Source organism: Monodelphis domestica, chromosome 6 (assembly GCF_027887165.1).
Source record: "Monodelphis domestica isolate mMonDom1 chromosome 6, mMonDom1.pri, whole genome shotgun sequence".
Taxonomy (NCBI): Eukaryota; Metazoa; Chordata; class Mammalia; order Didelphimorphia; family Didelphidae; genus Monodelphis; species Monodelphis domestica.
This window is the reverse complement of record NC_077232.1, coordinates 109,339,086-109,366,619: the sequence shown is the minus strand read 5'-3', so window position 1 is coordinate 109,366,619 and position 27,534 is coordinate 109,339,086. Positions and strand designations below refer to the sequence as shown.

The 27,534-nt window shown below is 34.3% G+C and overlaps 1 protein-coding gene across 2 annotated transcripts in view; it reads right to left on the bottom strand.

The window, feature by feature from the left end:
- ANAPC4 (anaphase promoting complex subunit 4) overlaps window positions 1-27,534 on the bottom strand; it is a 42,264-nt gene that overhangs the window by 8,344 nt on the left and 6,386 nt on the right. For both annotated transcript variants that reach the window (XM_001367185.4, XM_016423298.2), the window contains 18 exons: window positions 24,212-24,344; window positions 22,980-23,054; window positions 22,815-22,841; window positions 22,682-22,726; window positions 21,706-21,790; window positions 20,667-20,777; window positions 18,938-19,021; window positions 17,752-17,838; window positions 17,160-17,224; window positions 16,966-17,008; window positions 16,507-16,583; window positions 15,743-15,843; window positions 15,613-15,664; window positions 12,733-12,788; window positions 8,494-8,540; window positions 5,303-5,359; window positions 4,900-4,956; window positions 4,362-4,455 (listed from right to left, as the gene is read on the bottom strand). In XM_001367185.4, coding sequence (XP_001367222.1) covers window positions 4,362-4,455; window positions 4,900-4,956; window positions 5,303-5,359; window positions 8,494-8,540; window positions 12,733-12,788; window positions 15,613-15,664; window positions 15,743-15,843; window positions 16,507-16,583; window positions 16,966-17,008; window positions 17,160-17,224; window positions 17,752-17,838; window positions 18,938-19,021; window positions 20,667-20,777; window positions 21,706-21,790; window positions 22,682-22,726; window positions 22,815-22,841; window positions 22,980-23,054; window positions 24,212-24,344 — 1,296 coding nt within the window. The remainder of the gene's footprint in view (window positions 1-4,361; window positions 4,456-4,899; window positions 4,957-5,302; window positions 5,360-8,493; window positions 8,541-12,732; window positions 12,789-15,612; window positions 15,665-15,742; window positions 15,844-16,506; window positions 16,584-16,965; window positions 17,009-17,159; window positions 17,225-17,751; window positions 17,839-18,937; window positions 19,022-20,666; window positions 20,778-21,705; window positions 21,791-22,681; window positions 22,727-22,814; window positions 22,842-22,979; window positions 23,055-24,211; window positions 24,345-27,534) is intronic.

Below are 27,534 nucleotides of genomic sequence, written 5' to 3'. Positions count from 1 at the left end.
ATCAACCACAGAATCCCCTCAAATGCTCATCCTATATTGCTATGGGCAGGGTCCAGCCTCACTTGCGACTCCAGGGTTTCCCGACAGGTGGCGAACGATCAGTCAAAATAAATAGCAAATGGAAGACAGCTTAATCATTATGGCCATGGGACTGCTTTGCATCTGATAGCTGCTCCACCATCCCCATGCCTGGTTTTTATTCCCATTTTCTTGGCACTCAAATACACATAATTAAATAGAGAATTGGAAAAGTGATACATTAACTTTTAACAAATCACTTGATTAACATTCTATAGTTTTGTATTGTAATTACAGACAATATACAACATAAATGATTTCATCACAGGTGGCTTAATTGTCTCATTACCCTGTGAGAAGTTTTGAGCTTACAAACAATCAAGGAAAATTACTTATTACTTTTAATAAAATGGAATAACTAATCAGCAGTTCTTAAAAGACAATTCAACAATCGTATCATTGAGGTTGAGGGGTACTGGGAACATAATTCAAATTTAGACTGGTGGTTTACTAGGGAGTTTCTGAGTTATTGGTTTGTGAAATTGAGTCACTGAGGCATATTGAAGCTTGATGTACTTGTACTTATTGTATGGGCCTTTATGATTGATTTGTGTGTTGGCTTCATGAGAATAGGTTTATGTGAGTGGGAAAGTTTTGGACTTGGCTTGTAGCTGTGGTTTTGCTGGGAATTATGTACCTAAATAAAAGTTAACCCATGATAGTCTTTTTAGGATTGGGTTTAAGGGTATGATCTTTTGGTGATGTTTTGGGGGGATTAGGGTACAGGTGTTTGCTCTTGCATTATTTCTTTTGAGACTAGGGGGAATAATAATCATGTCAATTCATAGGTAAGGGGCATTGATGAAAGAGGTCATATAAAGGGGGACTGGGTGGGCAATTACATCTCACCAAGGACCACTCTGTGGTCTCCTCAGCTACCATGCATGACTCTGTCAAGGCGTCGTGGCCTGATGGCTCCCGGCACTATATCTTTCCACTGTTAACCAAACTTCTCAAAAAATCTGTCTATACTCTCTGCCTCTACTTCCTCTCCCCTCAAATACATTTCAACCCTTTGCAATCTGGCTTCTGATCTCATCACTCAACTGAAAATGATCTGTGAAAGGAATGCTACCAATGATTTTTTTTTAAACCCTTACCTTCTGTCTTGGAATCACTACTGTCTATTGGTTCCAAGGCAGAAGAGTGGTAAGCGCTAGGCAATGGGGGTCAAGTGACTTGCCCAGGGTCACACAGCTGGGAAGTGTCTGAGGCCAGATTTGAACCTAGGACCTCCTGTCTGTAGGCCTGGCTCTCAATCCACTGAGCTACCCAGTGTCCCCCCCCCCCCCCCCCACACACACACACAATGATTTCTTAATTGCTAAATCTAATGGTCTTTTCTCAGTCTTATCTACTGTGCTTCATACTGTGAGCCATCCTCTCTCTCTAACAAAAATATTTCCTCTCTGGTTCTTTGTGATACTCCTCTTGCTGATTCTCCTGCTACCAGACCAATAACTTCTTGGAGTCCTTCATTAGCTCATCATTCATATCACACCCCAGCGATAGGTATTACTTAAGGTTCTATTCTAAGTCTTTCCCCCTCTACAACCGTTCCCTTGGGAATCTCATCAGCATCCTGATTTAACTATCTTTTCAAAGCAGATAACTCAAAAAATCTATATAAACAACCCAGGTCTCTCCCCTGAGCTTCAGTTCTAAACCAACAACCAACAGTGGACATTTCAAACTCCATGTCCTTTTAACATTTTAAACTCAATATGTCCAAAACTAAACCCTTCCCTCTGCCAAATATCCTTATTTCTGTCTAATGTACCATCATCTTTCCAGGATTCCAAATTAGTAATGTTAGCATTATCAATATCCTCCCCCAACCCATAGATCCAAGGAGTTGTTAAATCTTGCCTCTTCTACCTTCATAAAATCTCTCATTCTTTGCTTCTCAGGATCTATATCTCAGACAAACTCAAAGGTAGTCATATCCTTGATCTTGCCATCACTCGTAAATGTATTACCTCCACATTCAAGAATTCTGGAATCTCCTTATCTATCCACAATCTATTGACTAACCATAATCTATTGACTTATCAGCTTTTCTGCCTTTCCTTACCAAAACCCTTCCTCCTCACCATTAATCTTCAATCCCATGACTCCTCAATTCTCTTTCAGGCCATCTCCCCTGCACATTCACTATTTTTCTCTCCATGTTGACCACACCCTGGTGAACCAATTCATCTGTACACTGTTCTCTCAGCCCCATTATTTCACTGAATATGCCTTGCTAAGCTTCAGCCTTGGAGTTGGGGCGGGCTTACTCTTGATCCTGAGAACCCCCTTTGAAGACCTCTTAAGGATACACAAATGCTGCTGAATGAAGGCAGAGGAAATCATGTCCCCATTCTGACTGGATCTGCCTCCAGTTTATGTTACACAATCTCAACTGGGCCTTCTCTGATGCTAGGCAATCCCATTATGCTTGGTTAGCAACTCTATCCCATTCTCCAGAGCAACTCTCCCAACGGCTCAAACCTTGTCTCATATTTTAAAGACAAAATGGAGGCCATTTGTTAAAAACTCTCACCTCTCTCCTTTCTCAGCTCCTCTCATTCTGGTGCCTTCTGCCACTCTCTCTTCCTATGCTTGTCCCACACAATGAAGTGGCCTTACTCCTTATCAAAGCTATTCCCTCTGCTTGTCTGAGCCACATTCCCTCCTGTATCTTCTAACAGACTGTCCCTTCTGTCATCTCAACTCTCTCACTTATTTTCAATTTCTCCTCCTCATCTCTACCCTCTGGCTCCTCTGACTTCCTTCAAATGCCAGCTAAAATCTTGCCTTCTCTAGGAAGCTTTCCCAAATTCTCTTAATTCTAGCCCCTTGCCTCTTAGTCACATTCTACTTATCCTGTATGTGGCTTGTTTGTACACATTTGTTGTCTTTCCTATTAGAGTGTGAGCCCCCTGAGGACAAGGACCCTCTTTTGGCTCTTTTTGTACCCCAGCCCTTGGCACTGTGCATAGCATAGGTAAGTGCTTAATAAATGTTTACTGGCTGATTTCCTTCTCTACTCACTCTTTAGTTTAAGGCCTCCTCCCTGAGCTCCATGCCTCAAGCCTCCTGCTCCTCTGGGCTGTCCAATATGCTCTTGCCAAAGGAATTTTCTTTAAGCATAAATCTGGCCATGCTGCTCCCCTACTCAATTAATGTCCATGGTTCTCATAGCCTCTGGGATCAAATATTAACTCTTCAATTTAGCTTTCAAAACTCTTCCCAAATGGGCTCCAATCTCTCTTTCGTTCTCACTGGCCTTCATTCTCTCTCCTGCATGTCGTGTTCCAGCCATACTGACCTCCTCTACATTCCTCATACAGGCTATTACGTCCTCTGCATTTATGCCTCTGCACTGCTTAGCTCCCACACCTCCACTTCCCCTCAGAGGGGCCTTCTCTTTAAGATTCAGCTTAAGGGGCAGGTGGGTAGCTCAGTAGAGAGAGCACCAGGTCTAGAGACAGGAGATCCTGGATTCAAATCTAGCCTCAGACACTTTCCAGCTGTGTGACTCTGGGCAAGTCACTTACCCCCCATTGCCTACCCCTTACCTCTCTTCTGCCATGGAACCAATACACAGTACTGATTCTAAAATGGAAGATTAAAAAAAAAAAGGTAGCTCAAGCAACATCTTCTATCTAAAATCTTTCCTTATCTTTCCAAGTGTTAGTGTCTTTTCTTCCAAATGACAAGTATATGCAACTATTTTGCATATATTTGTATTTATTCAATTTCACATATTTATGTATGATAGTATGTGGTATATTTGTCTCCTCTATTAGAATACAATACAGCATATGCACTTTCTATTATAGAACATGAGCTCCAAAACAAAGCTCAAATTGACTTCTTTAAAAACCAGATGTTTGGTAAGCAGGCCTTAATGTTCACTGATGTACTCATTAATCAACTGGATCTATGATGATGTCAACTTCCAAGCAAGCTCTTTGTTTCATTCTTTGTACTTGTATCCTTTGTGCCTACCACAATGTCTGCACATAGCAGGTCATTAATAAATGTTTATTGGCTGACTGACTGCTTTGAGCTAGACACAATTTAATAGCTATTTATTCATAGATCTCATATTTGATTCCTATTTGTTCTGTTCCATCATAAAACTGAAATGAACACAAAAGAACCACTGTCTACAAAGGTGCTTAGAGAGGCTTAATATATGTGCCTAATAAATACTTGTTCATAAATTAACTGAGCTTATATAGATTTCAATGTCACCAAAGTCTACTTATTGCATTAATAATATCATTAAATACCTTTAAGATGAGTACTATTCTGAAGAAAATCATACCATTGGTTTCCCTCAATATTAGGTGGTGACACAAGATCATCATCTTCATCTTTCAAATACTAGAAATAAATTATTTAGAATTTAAACTCAAGAAAACAAGGAACTTGGACAAAGAATAAGATGTGTTTCTATATAATGTTACTCATGTAGAGAGGATTATCCATCTCCTTTTTTAGATCTTCTGGAAATAATTCATTATTGATGGCTATTCAAAGTCAGGTGACCAAGCCATACCAAGTATAAAATTACTAAGTAATAGAGATTATTATACACTGTAGTTAGTAAAAAATAGACAAAACATTTAAATTTGAAACATTTTATTTCTAGGAAATAAATTTTAGTACTGTTATTAGTTACATAATCATTCTACAATTGTTTACAAATTATATATTATAGAAACTAGCATACTGCTATTACTCAAGCATTAAGACTGATAGTACCATAAGTTTTTATAGATTGATAGAAAAGTAGCATGATAACCAAATTAAATAAAAACTTTTTACCTGTCCAACTCTTTCTACATTGAAGTACTTTCCTTTCCGATTATAAAGCTCTGGAGCCTAGAGAAAATAAATATATTAATTAAAACAAAATCAATCTCACTTATTTTTAAAAGCAAATGAACAGTTTTACAATATAGCATGTGCATTTTCCATTATAAAATATGAGCTCAAATACAGTCCAAATTAGCTCATTTACAGTAAAATGTGTGATAAATAGGCATTACTATTCACTGCTTTACTCAATAGTCAAGTGGATCTGTGATGATATCAGTTTTCAATATTTTAAAATTAATACAGACTTTTATTAAACTAGAATAAACATTGTTACTTCTTTTTTAATTAAGCAGTCACAACTTTGGTTCTCAGAAAAAAAGACAATATTATAAAAAATTCCAGTCCCTACCTCATTGAAATGCTCAGTAAGAAAATCAGCAACAAATGTGATATCTTTCTGAGTCATCTGCCAAAAACAGGAAAAGAACAAAACTTTTTAAGGAAAAAAAATCTATACAAAAGGAAACTTCCCAAATAAATGTTGATTTTTCACTTAATGAATACAGAAACTCATGTAAACTTCTTTCCAGAGTAAGCTCAAACATTTAAAGTTCACACAATTCTAAAATTATGAATTCAATTCACATGGCTATATGAGACTTGGACAGGCATGTATTATGAAACAAAAAGCCTACTATACTCCTTGAAACAACCAAGTAAACAGCTCTTGAATTCTTTTTATCCTTAAGAAGTTTTTGAAGGGAGTTCACAGGATCAAAAGTAAGTCACCCTCAACACCAAAGAGAGCCTATTATATAGAGACTATTCTCTACAGTGTTATTATTTTCTCTAACACTATCTCTCTCCTTTTATTTGGGATTAAGTATGGCAGCTTCAAATATCTTGACTGATTTCACCTTGATCTTTTGGAGGCTATGATGCAGTTATGATTGGATCACCATTTTAAACCCAAATGAGGCTCTCTAAAGCTACGTCTCAGAAAAAGGACCAGAATAAAAAACTGGTAACCTATCTGGTACAGAGTAAGTACTTAATAAATGTTCATTGACTAACTGCTCACTCAGTTTAAAAGTAATCTGACAGAAGACATACAGAGCATAGAGGATTAGGGAGATTGATTTTGTTCAATTAAGGATGATTTAGTCCATCTGGCTCTAGGCTAGATAATACCTTAACCCATCTTAGTCACTATTTTCTAAGATACCAAGGAGAAGGAGATTCCACTGCCAGCCATTTACAGGTTTCAGAGTTCCAGAATTAGAAGAAAAAATTTTCATCACCAGAAAACAAAATTAAAGTAACTAATCCTTATATCATCAAAAGAAGTTACAAAGAAAAACAGACTTCAAAAAGATAAGATGAAGACCATAAGGACACATTCTGTGTACAGAAAGATCATTGATTCATTAGAGCAAAGGTCAAAATCAAAACCAAATGAAAAGGATAAATATGAGAAAACAAAAACATTCTAACCTGATCTGATAACAAAAACCAGGAAATTAATAAATAAAAAAAAATTGACATGGATTATTTTTGTTTCCTACTGAAGTCTAAATAATTGCAATAACTTGGTCAAGGAGCCAAGAAATTCTCTAAGCCAGCAAACATATGATATCCTTTTTAAATAGAGAAGGATGGCAGACAACAGAAACACTAATTTGGAGTATAAACTTATATGAAAAATGTCAAAAGAGGAAAGACAGTGTAAGACTGTGGGTAACACTGCCTCCAAAATGAAAAGAGTTTTAAAAGGGAAAATTAGTCTATAGAAAGCTTGGCATGAGATCCAACCAAGAAAACTATCAAGAACTTTTAGAGGTAAAATTAGAAGAACAATACCTAAAAGGGGGGAAAAAAAGATATGTTGGCACTGCCATGACAAGTTATTTTCATCTTTAATGATAGTGGAATGACATTTGGACTTTAACATCATAGCCTCTACTGTCATGCATTAATAATCAGATATGGCACAAAAGGAAACAAAGATGTCTAGTTGGGCTAAAAAAGCAGATATAATAGAGGTCTATGCTGCTGCTACTACTACTACTATTATTGATATTTTATTGGTTCAAATGACTACTTTTTCCACTTCTATCTTTATCATAATGATCTATATAAGCATGGCAAGTACATTTGATGAAAATGAGATAGGAATAGTCAAATTTTTACAAAACTTTCTGATAGACCACATTTTCATTGTCATAACTGACTAAAAATTACAGAGATGATAAGAGTCTGTTTCTTGACTTTAAAACCAAAACTCAGTAAAGCCAAATGCAGATTTAAATGTTCTCTTCCAACAAGGTGCATCTAATGCATATGTTAAGATCATATACAATTCACTAATAAAGAGATAGCCTTCGTTAGATTTTCTGATCATTAATATCAAGTGAAATACCAAACAGAGTTGTATACTCAAAAAAAGGTATTCACCATTGCTAGAGATATATCCTAGAGTCCAAATAGTAGAGGTATCCCCTAAAGATAATGACATACTCCCGCTGATTACTTCAATCTACAAAATGTTAAGATATGCTTTCTTAAGATACACAACTACTTCAAAGAGATAAGCTTGAAAATCCACAAAGAGAAATCCAAATGAATGAATTTACTACATGACCATATTATAGCAAGCAGCTGGGGGGACAGCCTATTGAGTTACGTAAGTTACTCCAACAGTACATGTATCTTAGGCAGGCACTGTAGATAGCCAATGAACTGGGCACGGAATTGAAGGAAGAAAGTAAACTGGATTATATTTGGAAAACTGTGAAATGCTTAGTACAGTGTTTGGCACATAATTAAGTTTGGTACTTAATAGATGTTTACTGACCAAGAAAGCATCTTCAACGAGCTCAAACACAAAAAAAAATTTTTTCTTTAAACATCAATGTTCTTCTAATGATGCTATATGACTACAGCAAAAGAATCCTACAATCTCAGAAGAATCAAAATTGCTGGTGACACAAAGGACAAAAGAGATGTGTATGTAGGCTGCAGCACATTGCCAATAATGACTCACATGCAAGAAGTAGTATTAACGATATTCAGGAAATATAAGATCAGAAAAGAGAAAGGATCAGTCATATGTAAAAGAAAGAGAAGACAGATGGACATCTCAAGGGTTACATCTGCTAAAAAGGCCTCCAATGTGCCGAGTAGATTCTCGATGGAGGGTTCATGGAAGAATATGTATAAGAAATGTATGAGATTAAAAAGGCATAATTGGGTTTTGATCAGCACCATGGAAAGGGATACAATGATTGGATCATGGATTCCTTGAATTATTAAGGCATAAATGTCTAAAATTCAATTATTATTATAATACACTTTGTAAATAGAAGTTAAATAGTTTAACAAACCATCTCAATCTTAAATCTCTCTTGGGGCAGAATATAAATCTTGTAGGAATTTTCTTTTAGAAAAAAAGTTTGATGATGCATGTATACAATGTTGGCTATGAAACAAATGCTTGACATTTATTGACCTTCTAGATTAACTGTGTGATGCTGCTTGGACTGCCAAGATAACTGGGTCTCTACATTCTAGCAATTATCTTCACTAGGAAAATATACCGACCTTGTTCAGTTCTGGAAGCACATGGTCTTCTGACATTCTCAACATTGCTGGAAAGATAAAGTAAAAACTATCTTTCAGTGAAAACTATAGAAACATTTAGCAATTAGAAGAAATTTAGTGTATACTTTTTCTTTCATGGAATAAATTTCCCCTTTCAAAATGGTACCTTTGAAGTACACAAAGCCAGGTTTTACCTCAGTAAGAAATACTTTCCTTCTAGGACTAGACACTACAAATTAGGATTAAGTTCTTCCTTGGTTCAGAGATGCCCTTACCCCTTTCTTTATTCTGTTCAAACCATTTATTCCATTTGGACAAATATCATTGACTTTTCATCTATTTTTCCATTCTGAATTGTCTTCTTTTGTTCAAATGAAATTGATACATGTGAAGTGCTTTACAAACCATAAAGCAATGTTTATGTTTATAATCACTTCTCCTCCTTAGCCAGAGAAGCTTAATCTAAATATTTCACTTTTTTCCCCCCACAAAGCTTTGTTTCCTGTAGGCATTTATTTTTTTTTCAAAGTTTCCACTCCACTACAAAAAAAAAAAATTGAACTGTTAATTATATAGAAATGCTTCACTTAAATGTGGCGAATATTTTAGAGTTGTTTATATGTCACAACTTTGTCACATCTACTTTTAGATATTACCTTAGCAAATGTACTTTGTACAATGCCCAACCCCAGAGATTATTACAAATAATTATTCAGGGATTTTTAAAAATGAGTTAGATGTGACTTCAGAAATCATATGATTCAATTCCCTCATTACACAGATTAGAAAACTAAGGTCAAACTACAAGTTAGTGGTAGAGCCTAGCATATGACCCAAGCCTCTTAACTACTTGTTTACTCTATGTCTTCATATGAAACTATAATGAAAAAGATTAATCAGAAACTGCTTCTTGTTATTATTGTTTCTGTTTCATTTAAGACTTGCAATGAAGAAAAAAAAATGTCACTTTAATAATCTCTGATTTAATCAAAGTGTAATTCCTCAACCAACAAAGGTTGTGATCTCCTACTCTTTAGAGGTATTTGAGAATTGCAGCAAACATGTAATATTCATGATTTAGTGGCCACACTTCAGGCTCTGAGGCTGATCCTGAGGGAAAAGATCAAGTCTACTGCTGGGCTCATCAGCAAAGCCTTTTCAGCTTGACAGGTTCTACTGGTGCTGCAGCACTGCTGGCACAGCACTCCAGAACCCAGGCTCACCTTTGTAGTAAGATCAGCAGAGCAGGAATTCAGGGGAAGAAATGGCCAATCTCTATTACATAATGCAGGCAAGGCAGTGGGTTATAGTGACTAGATGACCAGGACTGGAGTGAAGAAAAGATGAATTTAAAGTGTCTCTCTGACATAGGATGGCTGGCTGTGTGCACATGGGGAGTTACAACTCTTGGTATTCCAGGCAACACTCTTAAGACAAGTTACAAAGAAGTTGCCAATCTACATGATTGGAAAGACATTCTACCCTAGGAGTTCTCCCATAAAAGTAATATCACATGTCTGGGCCAAAAATAAAAAAATGTACAAAAAAAGTATCTGTAGAAGTATAATGCTGGCTTTGGAATTATGAAAACTAGAATTTCCTGAACAAGGCACTTCACTTCTGTCTGTTTCCTCCTTTATAAAACAGGGATAATAGTAGTACCTATTCCATAGCATTATTCTAAGACTTAAATGAGATCATGTATGTGAAGATCTCTTCAAGATTTCAAGCATTATATAGACATCTGTTATTATGGTTGTTGTCATTTATATAGGAATTCTGGTAAAGCCTCTAATTCCTCACTAGGCACCTCACCAATCTGAGCCTCATCTCTCAATTTTTTCATCTGAAAAATGAATATTATAGTAGCACCAACCTCCCAGGGTTGTTATGAAGTTAAAAATGACATAATAGAGGGGAAGCTCCCTACAAACTTTAAAGCACTATATGTAATGTAGTATAGGACTGAGAGAATATTTTTCCTTCTAGGACCAGATGTAAGTCAGCCAGAAAGCTTCACACTAGGGTATAAATGGAGCTCAAGGGCCAACATTTGTTTTGGGTGCAACACAAAGCTCAAGAGTCATAAATGCCATCATTTTGAGTTTGGAGCTTCATTAGAAATGAACATTTTGAACATTACTGCACCTTCTACCCATTGCCAGTCTAATCCTTCTTTGGCATGATATTAAACAGTTTAAGACAATTCTCACATTTTCCCAAGTCATCTCTTCTCTAGGATAAACATTTTCTCATTCCTTCTACCAACCCTCATATGTCACAATCTTTAGGTTCTTCACCTTTATACATGCCATTCTGAAAACACTGTTCCAATGTGGGCATAATCCTTCCTAAAAGGTACCACCCCCACTGAGCACAATACTAAATGCCGTTTGACTATGTCCCTTATCATAGACTACAATTACACTGACCTTCTGGGCTTCCAAATCCCACCACTGACTCATAACAAATTTACACTGAAACCACCAAGGCTCTTCCAAATAAACTGCCTTCCAGCCATGCCTTCTCCATATTGTACTTATGAAGCTAATTTTAATGAACTGAAAAAATGAGATTTCATATACATCCTCCTTAAATTTTACCTTAATAGATCTGAATCAATTCCAGTTCCAGTCGGTCAACATGTTTTGGGATCCTGAAGCTATTATCCAAAATGTTAGCAAACTCATAAAGATGTCACTTATGCCAACCCCTATGTAATCCACAAACACGCTTAATAGCTTGGGGGCCACGCACAAACCCCAGAAGCACACATGCAACCAAAGTCTTTCTTCTAAATTGACACTGGGCATATTGTGGCCTGCTATTCCCTTGACCTATCCATGTAATAGCTCTGTCCAAAAAGAAAATGAAGTTAGCCTGTTTCATCCATTTGTTCTTTCTTTTTTTTTTTTTAAACCCTTACCTTCCATCTTAGAATCAGTACTATGTATTGGTTCTAAGACAGAAGAGTGGTAAGGGCTAGGCAATAGGGGTCAAGTGACTTGCCCAGAATCACACAGCTGGGAAGTGTCTGAGGCCAGACTGGAACCTTGGACCTCCTATCTCTAGGCCTGGCTCTCAATCCACTGCTCACATCCATTCTTGAGGAAGTCATGCCAGCCTTCTGAAAGCAGCATTTACTGGACTTACTAGTCTATAGTTTTCACACTTCACTCTCTTCCCTCTTTAGAAAATACAAACAAATTTATCCTCCAATCTTGTAGCACTCCTCCATTCTCAATAACATTTCAAATATTAATAGTAGTAACTCGGCAATCAAATCTCCCATTTTTTGTACCCTAGGAGAGAGTTCTTCTGGAACTGGTGACTAGCTCATCCAGAGCAACTGGCTGTGTTCCAGCCTATCCTCAGTATCATTTTTCTATTAGCCTTTCTTGTCCTGTTCTTACCTATCTGTCATTCCTCCTGGCAGAGAAACAGAAACAAAATAAGAATAAAAGAGAGCTGCTTTCTCTATAACATCTATTAACACTGTCCATTCCATCCCAACCATCAGGTCTACTCTTTCTTTCATCTTCCTCTTTTCCTCTAATATAGCTAAAAAAAACCCTATTTTGATATGTAACTTTTCTTATCAGCATTGGTTCTCCTAACATGTGCTATCTCAGTGATCTTAGACAAGTCCCTTAAACAACATAGGATTCCGTTTTCTCACTGTAAAACAAAGGGGCCAGGACACATAATCCCTTAACTCCCTTTTCATTCTAGTTTCTAAAGTCAACTGAAAAAGAAACTAACAAGAAAATGATACTCAACATTTGCAAAATAGCAATAGCCTTGTCTAAGACACTGGGAGAGATAGAAAGCAATAATTTACTAGGCCCTTGTCCTCAAGTAATAAGAAATGCATACATTAAAATTAAAGAATTTTTAAAAAATACAAAAAATACAAGGGATGATATGAGCATATGTATTATATGCGCATACATAAATACATATGCAATTATGTTATGAATAAATATGTGTTCTTTTTGGTACAAACTTGTGATAATAGGAACTGTCAAAATGAGTGAAATACATAATAAATGTCAGAGTATAGAGGGAGAGAGATTTTTAAAAAATACAAGTTAGAGTTATTCTGAAGAGTGTCTCTTAGTTGAAAAAATTCAAATAAATTATTTTAATAGAGTGATTCTAGAATTGAGTTATTGCCCCTTCACATAAAGAACTGAAAGAACTAAAAATAAGCAGGAAGAAATATTCAGATGTTCTTACCTACATACAGCCACCGGAAAAATGCTTTGAAGTTTTTCATACTACTATCTATAACTCTAAATAAGGAAAATAGAAAGGGTCAGTAATAAGTTTATTTTGTGTACTTACACTTATTTTCAACTTAAAGTGAGGTAGAATTTGATTAAAAATTAATGTGCATAATTCTCCATCCTAACTACATGACAAATAGGGCTTTAAGGACAAAATTCATAAACCTGACAAATCCAGAAATAATAATTCAAAAAAGAATACATTTCCGTTTTAACATCAAGGCAAATGTCTCAGATTCTACGTGTTTCTAAGAGAACCTGCCATAAAATATAATATTTTCTCCCAGAATTCAGTAAAGTGTGAAATCCTTTTCTAACTTTGCAAATAAAGGAAATCAGAAAAACTGTTTTCAGCATTATTCTCACAATTCAAAAATATGTTCACTGGTCAGTATAAAGAAAACACATCAACACCAAGAGAAAATCATTATTGTGGAATTTCTACTGTGGCAATTCCTATGGTCTCAAAGGACATTACTTTTAGACCATAATTTCTAATGCTCACAAGTACTAATAGGATTACCAAAAGTGAATTTTCCTGTTACATACAAACTTAAACCAAAAATAAGTTCTGTAAAGTAACTTTTATTTTGCTTAAAATCTTTTCTGGATATAGAAGTCAGAGCCATTTAAGCTTATAAATGTTAAGATTTTTCTTAAAAGTAAAAAAAAATGATACTTATACTGCAGTTATCTTCTCTAAATCTCAAAGCCTTTTGCAAACATTAATCAAATAATATTTCTTTTTTTCCCTTTTAAACATTATTTTATTTAGTCATTTTCAAACAAATATTTCTTGAGGATATTAAGGTCAGTATCATTTACCTTGTTGTATGTAGTAAGAAATTTTAAGCAAGAAATTATTAGGCGACATTTTAGATTTCTGAACCAACATGATCATAGCATCATTATTTGCTAGATGAAGAAATTCTTATCATTTCTATGAAGTTCAGAAATGTCAAACTAAAATATGACACCCAAGAGTTGGAAAAGACATTAGAGGTCATCTCAATCTAATCTTCTCTCCCACTGAGGAATCCCATCCATTCAACTCAACAAAATTTTATTAAACATCTACTAGGTGCAAAGTATTGTGCTACAGCATCAACAGGTGATATCTGACCTCTGCTTAGCATCTCTAGCAATGGAGAAGTACTGCCCATTCCATGGTCAGCTTTAGCTAAATTTCTCTCTATAATTTCTTTCTTTTTTATATTTTTAAAACCCTTACCTTCTGTCTCAGAGTCAATACTACATATTAGTTCCAAGGCAGGAGAGTGGAAAGGGCTAGACAATGGGGATGAAGTAACTTGCCCAGAGTTACACAGCTAGAAAGTGTCTGAGGTCAAATTTGAACCCAGGACCTCCCATCTCTAGGCCTGACTCTCAATCTACTGAGCCACCCAGCTGATTCCTCTCCCCATAATTTCTACAGTTGATCCCCCTTCTGTTCTCTGGAATTACATAGAAAAAATTTAATTCTACCTTTTCAAATGACAGCTCTTTAACTATTTAAAGAGAGCTACCATTTTCTTCCAAGTTTTTTTTAAAAGTCAGTATTGCCCTTTGTTTCAACCATTCTTATAACAGGTTTCTCCCTCTGGTATGGTGATGAGCTCTTCTCTGGCCAGGCTCCAGGACAGAACCGAACACAAGCAGCCTCTTGCACCCAACAGAGCAGAACCATTACTACTCTGTGTGCAGTCGGCATTCCACATGCATGGATGCAGGGGATCTCATCCAGTGGGACTCTTTTCATCACCTCTGTTGTTCCTCAGTGGGTTCTAACTCACAGCTATAGGAAGAGATATGAAAGGCCATTCTATTCCACCTCACTCTTTTTTATGGAGAACAATAAGGTTCAGAGAGGGTGAGGGATTTGCCTACAGTCACCACAGGTTACAAAAGGCAAGTCCTAGGAACCTGCTTGAAGCACAAAGATTAAATAACTTGCTCACAATCACACATTTAAGAAGTGACACAAGAAGGATTAAAAAAAAACAAAACTTCCCTTCCATCTTAAAATTAATACCGTGCATTGGTTCCAAGGCAGAAGAGTGGTAAGGGTTAGATAGTGGCTTGCCCAGGGTCACATAGCCAGGAAGTGTCTGGGGCCAGATTTGAACCTAAGACCTCCTGTCCCTAGGGATGGCTCTCAAGTCCCAAAGCTACCTAGCTGCCCTCCATTAGAAGGATTTTAAACAAGGTCTTACAGACCCCAAGCCTAATATTTTATGCTCTACACCATACCACCTCTATACTTGCAACGCTATAGATAATTACCAAATGAATTATTGAGACCCAAGTTTACATTAGATATGTTTTTCAGTGACATCAGTTTTGACTATATTGATTGGGTTGTATTCAACAGATACATCAAGGCATTCTTTCCCTCCATTTTTAATATATTTATCAATATTTAAGCATTTCTTCCTTTTCTACTAGATGCTGTACCTCAACCACTTGTGTACCGGGACAAGGTTTTGTGTTTAACAGCTTTGCCTAAGTGATTTTAGGCTATTTAATTTTTATTGCCTCAACTGTTCTAACTGTAAAGTGTAATAAAAGTACTATATTGTAATTACCTCAGAAAAAGAAGATTTAAAATGAAAAACTGATGAAATTCTCTTCACTCAATATTTCTGACTGACATTAAGAAATGCATCTGTGCTCCTGCTGTTAAAATTAAGTATCTCCAATTTTAGGAAAAACTCATCTTTTTCCTTTGGCTTTCTTATTTTTCTCTTCCTCAAAAAATATGTTAAATTGAGAGCTTATCATTTATATTATGTCATTAGAAGAAAAAACCTTCGTAATTTCTGATACTTACTGAAGAAGTTCATTTGCCTTTAATATGAAAGAACCCACAGAAGTAATAGCATCTATGAAAAAAAAAGACAAGATTTTACTTATAAACAAAAATAATTTTAACATAATCTACTGAGTAACAAAGTGAATACCTTCAATTCCAGTAGCATCTAGTCCAAGAGGTTCATATTTTTGTTTCCAAGAAGCCATTCCTTTCAATTCACTTAAATGGTACAATAAGGCCTCAGAGCCACTATACCAGAGCAAAAGAAAACATAATTTCTCAGTTATTTTCATCACAACCTACCACCATTATAGGCACCTAACACACAGCCTAAAAATTTATAGTTTTTCAGAGTAAAAACTGACAATAAATTTACTTTGGGTTTTATTTCTCAAAGCTACCCTTAAGAACTTGAGTGTATCATTCTGTCCTTATGTCTCCTTAGGGATAAAATTAAAATGCAATTCGAATTGCATTACAACGTCCCATGCTGATGTTATAAAACAATCTTATATTTAAATCTAAAATTAAAAGCCTCAAAGCCACTAAGATCCTGGGCAGGTTTTTACCATAGTCTAAATGTGAAACTCAGCATTGCTTTCTGATTTATTTCACTTCCTCAAGGCAGAGTAACAATCCCATTTCCAAATCTAATAAAAACAGGTGGCAAAGAAAAGACCATCTACATGCAGTAGAGAAAAGTGTGGAGGTGAGAGACAACTCAACCATTTGCTCTTTAAATTTTACTTCTGTATTCAGTTCAATGACTGTCCAAATAAGAAGACTGTCTTAAAAAGACAAGAGAGCATGAAGTCATAAGTAAAGGGTAGTTCCTGGGTGATAAATCACCATAAGATTTGAGTTAAGTAATTTTCAATAGCTATAATGCTAAAGTATTCCAAAAAATCATACCTCTGCAAGTGACTTATGACCAATTTTTGTATGCTGGAGTAGGAAGACTCTATAGATTGGCCAAGCTTTTTTAAGCCCTAATTAAGAAAAGAGAAATAATTTAGCATGCATCTAAGAGACTAGATGCTGCTTTAAAGGCAGCAATTAAATGTGTATTTTACTTTCACAAGAGATAACATGGCATAATTAAGAAAAAATGCTAGCCTTAAAGCCCAGAAGACCTGGTTTCAGACTTTCCTCTGACATAAACTGCTTCTCTGACCCCAAACAACCACAAAACCTCTCTGGGTTCCAGGCAGCACTAAGACTATGAGTAAAAGATGCTGCCCTACAGTGGTATAAGGGAACCTCCTCATCTGGGAATTCTCTATACCAATCAAAGTATAGATTCAATCCCTAACCTTTGAAATTCATAGCCATTTCCACACATAAACACACAAACTGTATTATTAACTATACCTTTACTGTTAACTGGTTCATTAAGAGGGATTGGAGTTCAAGGCTAAAATTTAAAAACAAAAAACAGAATTTTATTAATTTTTCTTTATTTAGAACCTCAGTTTCTCTTTTACATTTTTGGAACTCAAGACACACAAACCCAATGAAAGAATATAGTACTCATTTATCAGACAAACTAAAAATTATCCCATTACCTTGCTTTCCCCCACAATAGTAGTTGCATGAATTCATCTTGCACTGATGTTGTTGTATTCTTTTCCTAGTAGCCAAATATTATTATAATTATTTTTATTACCAAGGAAATATTTAGAATTGTCAACAAGTTTACTTAAAATAACAAGAATACAATTCTCACCTTTACTAAGCTTTCCCTAAAAATTCATATTTAAGTTGGTCACTAGAATATTGGTGAGTAGTTTTTAATAGCATTTACTCTTCATAGTTGTTTTCTTATTTTAAAAAACAACTACCTAATCTATCACTCTAATCCCTGTCTAATAATCCTCTCTGCCAATTTTCCTCAGATGACTACATCGTTCTCACAATAAAGAAGTCAAACATTTCATATAATTAAGGGCAAAATAGAAAGCATGAATGACATTTTACAGGATAACTATTCTCTTTCTTTTAATTTTCTTGAGAAGTTAGATCAAACAGAAAAATTATAATTCTCAAGCTAATGTTGCTCTACTTGTGGTTTTCTTAAATGCCTGATTATATGAGTTAAAAATAAGTAAGGACGTTAATGCCTTCTTTTACATTCAAATGAAGACACAATAGTAATACCTGTACAAATTTGGTAAGACGAGAATCCATCTGCATCAATATTTCTTCCCAGGCCTCACACATGCATGTCAATGATAACCTTATATACTATTAATGAAAAAAGCAAAAAAAATGAAAAAATTTTAACCCTAGATATTAATTTCAAATTTGTGTTTTGACTGCTATGATTTATTACAAATTGAAATTTACCTTCCAGTTAACTTAGCTTTGAGCTTCATAGGAAAAAGACAAAAATAAAATGAAATGTAGCCAGTGTCAAGATATTTCCAGGGGATAACTAGATGACTCAGCAGATTGAGAGCCAGACCTAGAGATGCAAGGTCCTGGATTATTATCTGGTTTTAGACAATTCCTAGTTTTGAACAAGTCACTTAACCTCCATTTCCTAGCCCAGTGATGGGCAACCTTTTGAGCTTGGTGTGTCAAAATTCGCCAAAAAACTGAGCATAACTCAGGTGATGTGTCACTTCAGGAAAAAAAAAACAAACAAAAAAACCACATCCTTCTCAGCATGCGGCCCCATACTTCTCTGTATATGGCTGCATGTCATAAAAAATGGCTACCATGTGTCAATGATGAAACACATGTCATAGGTTTGCCATCACAGTCCTAGCCTTTACTACTTTTCTTCTGCCTTGGAACCAATACACAGTATTGATTCTAAGATTGAAGGTAAAGATTTTTTTAAAAAGATATATTTCAAAGACTATTCTGTTAAAGATATGGATAGACATTCTGCTGGAATAACTACACTTAAAACATTTCTACAAATAAATTTCAGATAATATTAATTGCCAAAATGAATGTTTGGTCAAATCATATATGTCAATATAAACCAAGAGTTTTGAAACAGAACTTAGATTATACACTGACCTCCAAAAGTACACTGCCGCTTGGACACAGGCAAATAAAATATTGCATAGTTTACAATACCCTGTGGGATGTTTTCCAAATTAAACCTTTAAACATTCTTAAAGTAGCATTTCAAGTGTCATCAAAAATATTCAATTTTTTTTGAAGAAAGTCTCAATAAATTTTCCATTCCTTAGATTCAGACAAAGTGACTCTTAAAAGCTATCATAGTACTGAGGAACTTCAAGAAACCAAAGTTTATGTTCTTGGCATATATGGGACTGAAGAAATCAACAAACTTAAAAGTTGCATAAAACAAGTTTTAAATTAATACCTGCAAAAGAGTTGAAATATGAGTAAATTTTCTAGCCATCCGGGTAACTTCAGGTAAGTAAGTGGACAACAGGCTAGTATCAAGCTGTAAAGTACAACAGAAGAAATTACAGTGAAAACCAGACACTTACTCTTTAACTTTATTTAAAGCTAAATCACTATCAAGAGATGTGTCCAGGGAGACAAAGAATACTTCAAGAAACAGATCATTTAAGGCAGTTTAGTGACCAAAATTTAATTCCCTACTTCAGATCTCCTGCAATTTTTTTAAAGATCAACAGGTAACTAGTTTTTGCTAACTTGAGTAAAATATGCATATACTATATGAAATCCTTTTCTAATTGTAAAATATGATGATTTCATTACCATCTGCAAAAGAATATTTTAGAAACCGTTTGAACAATTTGTTGGTTTTAAAAACACAATATTTCAGTAGTTGAGCAAAAAGAATACAAATCTTAGGATTTTTAATCTAAAATTACAATAGCCTATTTTAGAAGATTATGAGGAGTTACCTAAAACAAATTACAATTCACATGGATGATTCATTCTTTAAAAATACAGTGAGAAACAACCAAACTGCACATTTCTGACCACACATAACACTATCTACCTCTTGTCATGTATTATTTTTATTTATCATAACATCTCACTAGTTGTAAGTTCCATGAAAGCAAGAACTGTGCTTCATCCACTGTTTCTTTCCTGCCTGGTAATGCTCTCTCTACATGAGGCATTTATTGTTCTGCTGAACTGAAATGAAGAAGGGAGGCCAGATGTGCCACTGCCCACTTTTGTATATTTTGTTTTCATGGGGGCTTTGTAGAGGTGGTTCCATACTTGAGGCAGAGAGAGCAAAGGGAAATTTCTACATAATGGCAGGAATACTGAAATATAAACCATTCAACTTTTGTCATTGACCAGTTCTCCTGTCCTATTAAATTTGTAAAGCATTTAGTACAGGGATTGGCACATAGTAGGCATTTAATTTATGCTTCTTTACTTCCCTTAACCTTATCAATACCTAGAATGTAAATCAATAACAATCAAGTTTATTTGTTTTCTGTTTGCCTCAGTTTTTTAAATTACTGAGTGTTTCTGTTACATTATCATCACAGAAAAGACTCAAAAGGCAAGATTATTTGGTATATAAAGACTTATCATGACCAGACCAACAATGGTACTGTTTCTATGGCCTATCCACTAGGATACAGAACCAATTCTAATATATGTTTTTTCTATTGAAACGACAATTCCCATGATGGTATTTTACCTACAAAATATCATGGGAATTATTCCTAAAGGAAAACAAATGCTTTTTTTTTGCCAAAGATAAAGTGACAGGGTATAATGGATATGTAGCAGTTTTTATCGTCAGACAAGAAATTCTGGATTCACATTCTACCTCTGATAAAATATGTGTGTGGACAAATCATTTTGATTGTATAACTATGGACAAATTATTTTTCTCTGAGCCTCAGGTTTCTCACGTATAAAACTGGGGGATAATCATACTTTTGGTACCCACTTAATATATTTATAAATGAAGCATAGAAGGCACAAATGCAATAATATATGCAAAGAGTATACATCTTAAAGAGCTCTGTAATTCTCAGCTATTGATATTAAGCTGTAGATCATCAAAATGGCTGTTAGTCACTGGAATTAGCAAATATGAATGGCAGAAATAGACCCTATTGTATACTGCTTTGAAGTTCAATTTTACTCACCTGAAAATATGAAATTTCTGATATAATACTGTTGGAATCTCCTATCTCTGTAATAACTGATAATGATTTCAAGTCACCTGATAAGCATAACCCAAGACAGGAACCAGAAACCTGAAAAAGTACAATATACCAGTCATAAATTTTATTTGTTCATTTAACTCATATAGTGTTTTTAAAATTAATGCATTACTTTATCTTTACATGTAATACACAAGGGAAAAAACTATGTAAAAGCTAGAAAATAGAACAGCTCATGAACCTAAATCTCCCCTTGTTCAGGTTCTTGCCATCCCTCTGTTGTAGATATTTAGGGACATCAAACCCACCTGTACATTTATAGATTCAATGCAGAGAAATTATCTTACTTTGCTTCTTCTCTCCCTTTTCCGCCTTGTCAGCTACTCTAGCTAAAGTCAGTTTTCACAACTGAGTAGATCAGCAACAGAAATCAGCACCTCATCCCTCACCAACTTTTCTCATTCCCCACCACACCGCCCTGTCCCCGGAGGTATAGGAGACTTGAATTTAGTGGAGAATAAGAATTCAGCACTAAACATTAAGCATTTAGCTCTGGTGATTGGGAGAGAAAGAAAACTACTTTTGACGAATTTAGCTCAGCTGTGTTTTAACCAAGAATTCTAGCTTTGGTTCTCAACAGGCTGGCAAAAACAAAAACAAAAACAAAAAAAAACAGTTCATACAGCAACTATAAGCATATAAATCTTATTTTTACGGTTCCCTTTATTTCCATTAACAACTAATAGCTGTTGCTCTTTATGGATGCCATATCTCTTATTTTTACACTCTGTATGAAATAGAAATGAAAACCCTAACTTTCAAATGGAATCAATTCATAGATTGTAAGAAAATGCAGTTTATTTCTCCTTCTTTTAAGAAAAAATATACATTTAGCATTTAAGAAATTTCAGTTTCAATCACTGAAAATGAGAAAACTTAGTGTTTGAATCTTCTCTCATAAACCAATCAGCTGCTGCATTTAAGAAGAAATTGTAGGGAAAATATAAAAAGGAAAACTTACCCCTGTAACAGTAGCAATTTTGTACATTCCATAAGCATAGATCTCAATGAACCCAGAGTTTCCTCCAAGGACAAGAGCATTAAGCCTAATTAAAAGTAAGCCAACAAGCTGAGGACCAATCAATAGAAATAATCAAGTTCTAAAACTCAGCTCTAAATGAGTACTCCTATATAATCTACATATTAAGGCTCTCCTGCAGGGGGAATTGATAAACCAAAATAAGGCTACTGATTCGTTGGTCAAATTCAGCTAAACATGCCTAGTCTTTTCAAAAGAAGTACAAAAATTCAACTGTAAAAATTAGCAAGGTCTGTTGCCTGAAAGAAGTCAGGTTGTAGGCAAATAATAATAGAAAAATTATAACTAAAACCCTGATACAGTGCTTTTTTCCTGTTTGTGGCTAGTATCTCACAGCTCTACTATAACACTTGACATTGACATTTTAAGATTTACAAAGCACTTTGCATACATTATCTCTTTGGATTCTCACAACAAGCCTGCAAAGTAGTAACACAACTATTATTATCCTCCCTCTTTACAGACAAGTAAACAGAGGCTTAAAAAGGCTGAGTAACTTGTCCATACTGTCTCCTTGGCTCTTTCCTCTATGTGCTACATGCTGCCTCCATCTCAAAAGTAAGTATATTGGGGTTGACAATTTTTAAAATGCAATACAACTTCCAGCTCTAAAATGCAAAGATAAAATCTCACTTATTTCTTTACAGCTTTAAATTTCTTTTTCTATTGAAAAAAACATGAAAGGGATGTTACAAAACTTTCAAAATTATTTAAGAATTGAAAAAATGAAAGGTCTTAGAGTAAAATCAAATTAAATGATAAATGTTGAAAGAATGCTTAACATGAGCAAAAACCTATACAAACAAAAGAACAATACATTTAAACATCTCCCTCAAATTAAATGATTTTAAATATGACACCCATACTTCCCATCAGAGATATTTCCAAGAAAATTTACCTGACATCACCCAAGAGCTTCATAATTTCATCTGATTTTTCTTCACTAAAATATGAAAATAATCGTTACAACTCCATTTCTAAATGAAACAATAACACTCTTACTTGAAAAAGTACCAAAGAATCTTTCTTACCTAAAAATTTTTGCAGTGGTGCTATAGCTAAATAAAAATATAAATTTAAAAAATATTTTAAACAAAAAACTAAGTAAAATACTTTGATAATACAGTTAATAATAAATTTCAAACGAGTAAGAAAAAATACAACTAATTACAAAGCTACCCAACTATGATACTTACTTTTTTGGCAATGCAGGTAGTTTAGGCAGGAGGAGATTTGATTCATCCTCAGCATTATAAAAGGATGTTAAAACACTAGAGAAAAAAAAATGAGTGTTCTAAAACCCTGAAGATAGGACTTTTGTTTACAATTTTAAGATGTTTTAATCTTTTAAAGAAAGAGAAATGCTATAAAGTAAACAGTCAGGTCTTATACTTAAAAACAGAAATCTTGCTATCATATTTAGTATGAATTAAGAATAAATTATTTATATCTCTTCTCTGTTTAGAAGCATGTAATTTTCTCAGTACTCAGTTCAAAATAAATGCTATGCAGTAAAAATGAAATATTACCCAAGTTCTAAACATCTACAGTTACAACTTATGTTATAAAAAAATCACTAAGACTGATTTGGGCAAAATCAACATAACTAAGATTTGGGTAAAATAAACAAGGTTAAGCAATAAATTTTATAACAAATATACTGCATTTCCATAAGAAGGAATTATTTAATATAACAAAAAAATTAAGAATGTTTCTTATTCATAAACAGCTTTACTTTACAAGGGAAAAAATATTTTTAAAGAGGTAAATGACTTATCTAGGGTCACAAAACTGCTATTTAGACATTAAAATTATAATTTAGGAATTCTAAATGTTCATCCAAACATCCATGTCATAGCTCTAAGTAGCAAGATTTGTTGCTATACTACATATATATATATAGTATATACTATACTATATACACTGCTATAATTATGTTAGCCTAGTGGTCAGTTCTATTGTTTACACACAAATTTTCATTCTAATAACTTGACAAACAGGTCCCCATTTAACACAAAGTAGCCCTGAAAGCTTTTGGTTCCTCATCATAATATTCACAAATTGGCATATGAATTTTCCCTACTAGAATAATGTTTCTTTGAAAATTCCTAAAAATCAATGAATTACAGGAAACTCCTACTTATTTAGAAATAATAATTTACAAACATTATTTGTCAGTCATAGTTTACATTGCATTTTAAAAGCAATTTTAATCTTTTTCATGATTTAGAGGCTATCATATTTTATATATCTTTTTTGTCATTAAGATATTGCTGCTTAATAAAAAAAAGAACTTAGAATATTAGGGAAAAAAATCTATTTTAAAGTAGAAGATGACTCTAAAAGTACACCTAAATTACATTTAAGGTTACCCTTGATATACATTTTGAATTTATATTAATGTAGATTTTTAAATTTCTTGAGTTACCTGCTTTCTTCAGTTACTTCCATCCAATGCATGTAAGTAATAGGTGTATTCACAGAAAAAGAATGCAAGCTTTCAGGCTTTTCAACATCACATAAAATAACTTTCTTGGTGTCAGCAAGACCAAAGGCCAAAACTATAAGAAAAAAGCAATTAAAATATTATGTGATTAGCATTTTTAAATGTAACCATATCAGAAAAACAAAAAAGTGAATTTTTACTCAGAATTCCTGAATAATTCATGTTTTTATTTCTTACTGTACAATTTTGTCTATTTAAAATAAATCTTCAGCGTGTAGCAAGGTGGCTTAGTGGATTGAGAGTCAGGCCTAGAGATGTAAGGTCCTTGGTTCAAATCTGGACTTAGATACTTCTACCTGTGTGACCCTGGGCAAATCATTTAACCCCCATTGTCTAGCTTTTACTGCTCATCTACTTGGAATCAATACACAGTATTGATTTTAAGATGGAAAGCAAGGGTTTAAAAATAAGTAAAATAAATCTACATTATAGCTGTTGTTAGAGTTAAAAATTCTACTGTAGGAAGTAAGTAATGGATAGAGTAAATGTCATGGATTAGTTTTATGAGGAAAAGAGGAGAATTTGAATACAAGCCCTGGTGGGAAAGATTCTGGGGTTTGACTGTTTTAACTGTCACTCCTGTTTTGACTGAGCTGGAAGGAGGATCCTTGCTCTGGCAATTTTCCTTTGGCAATCTTAATCTTGTGGAAAGATTAGTGATTCCTTGGTTTGAGAGTTTGCCTTGGAGTATACTGCTTTTTCCCTGAAGTACAGAGACCATCTGCCTGAGATCCATCTGTCAAAAATCCACTTGGCTAAGGTAATCCCAAGGGTTTGTCACCTGGGACTCTGGATTACCTAGTGAAGCCAACCCCAGGCTTTAGGTAAGGGCTCAAATACATCTGTGAGTCCTTCCTCTTTATCTCTTTGATAATCCATATTAATTAGGTGAATTTATAGTCAGATAGCTGGGGTTTTTCTGGGTCTTAGTTAGATATAAAGAATTTAGAGTAGCTTGAGTGAATTCTCAAGAAGAAGAGATAATTCACCGCAAGGTGAAAGAGGGTGGGTGGAGATTAGATCTATAGTTTTATGAACTTAGCTATCGTTTCCCTTTACTCCTATCATAAAAAATAAACTTTGTTTCTAGAACCAAGGGGTTTTGTGTTTTACTGGCCCTAAAGAGGTTCCTAGGTGGGTAGTTATCATCTCACATCCATCTAGGAAGAATTTTTATTTCACTACCTTATGATAATGATGAAACTGTTAAACTTCTGAATAATTTTTGAAGGAAATAAAAAGGTCATAAAGGGTTTTTAACAGTTTAAAAGTCAGCCTATACACGTTCATGTACAGATTAATATAACATATATATGTATATATATTTGTATCTAGAACTTTCAATTGCAATCCAACACTTTCTCACATATAGTATTAAGCACCTGAAATAGAAATTGTGCCATTTTGAACAAAACATTTAACATAAACAATACTATATTGTCATAGCACTGCTTTTTATCACTAAGATATAGTGGGCTCTATAAACAAGCCTAGCAGAATTTATTTGCCCTTTCTAGTTTTTAAAACTTTTTCTTCGCTTTAATAAAGGAGAGCATGGGAATCAGAGGTACATTCTTCTCTGATGACAGTTACATTCTCCAGTGTGAAGCCTCTAAATGGGACCACTAAGAAACATTTTTAATACATCAAATTATTTCCCCAAAGTATTTACAAATCTGTTCAAGGTTCTGGTAAATTCCTACCTCTCTTCCCTAAAAACAAACTTCTTAAAATAACTCTTGAATAGACTTTATTTGACAGAGACACTCATGTTTGATTTTTTTTAGTGGTAGCTTATTACTCATTATTTAACCAACATTTATTTTATGATTTTTCACAACTATTTGTTTCCCTAGCACCCAATACAATGCTTGGCACACAGGAGATGTTGAATACTCATTGACTGATTAATAATACTTTTTGATTTAATGTTACATGTTCATTTCATGGTTCTTTCCCAAGACCAGTACTGCACAAATAAAATACAGCTCAACAAAATTTCACAAATTATGGGTTCAAAGGAACAAAGGAGAACCCTAATATCCCTAAAATATTTGAGGATTAATTAGAATTAACAAAAATTAATTTCATCAAATATTTTAAATGTATTTTAATGTATTTTCTCTCATAGATGTGAATAGTTATTTATCTATACCTTCTTATCTTGTGTGATTACCATCCATATCCTACATCAATACTCCAGAGGATCTCTCCAAACATACTTCTATCACACCTAATGTTTTGTGAATTTCATGAAAACCTTCAGACCCTGTTATTATTAGATTTCATTGTATGACAAATGAATCTTTAGTCACAAATTTCTTTGATGACATTCTATATGGAACATCTCCCATGAAAATCACTACTGGTAATAAATAAGACTGCAGCAAACTTGTGCTCACAATATGTCTTTCCATTTTGCCCTTTTAGTTCCCCTTATAAAACTGTGGTATCCCTGGATTTGTAGTCATGTAAGATTACTGGAGAAAACTGAAGTTTGCTTTGGTAACATGGAACAAACTCTGATTATCAGAAGTCTTATGTTATTTCCCAAATGCTAATCAGTTCACTCTCATCATCAATTCAGTCTAATTGAATTGCCTATTCGAGATATATATATATTTCAGTGAAGTAAACTATGGGACTAGTCACAAATTGCATGTCATAGTCTGGAAAAGACACATTTTTCATTTGCTTTTTTTTCCCTATCTGGCTTTTAAAAATTCATTTCATTTAAGTAGTTAACTATTGAAGTCCTACAACACTACTGTTAAGGGATCAAAGTAATCAGCACAATGTAGCCTACAAACTAGCAACTGCAGAACCTTAACACCTCTTAAAAATTTCAGAGCACCCAAAAGCAGCTCTGAAAACAGCAGCACAAAAAACCCGAAGCTTAGAACAGTGCCCCATCCATCTGGAGACCTGAGCTCAATTTAACATTAAGTTAAAAGTAAAAAAATGAACAGAAAAAACAGCAAACACTCAAAAAGGAAACTGATCAATAGAAAGTTACCGTGGTGATAAGGAAGATCAAAAGACAACCTTAGAAGAAGATAATGTTAAAACAGCTATATCCAAAGCCTAATAGGAAAATATGAATTGGTGTCAATGTCAGTTTCAAAAACAAATTCCTGGAAGAGCTCAAAAAGGATTTTAAAAATCAAGTAAGTAGAGAAAAAAACTGGGAAAAGAAATGAGTGATTCAAGAAAATCATGGAAAAAGCCAAAAACTGATAAAGGAG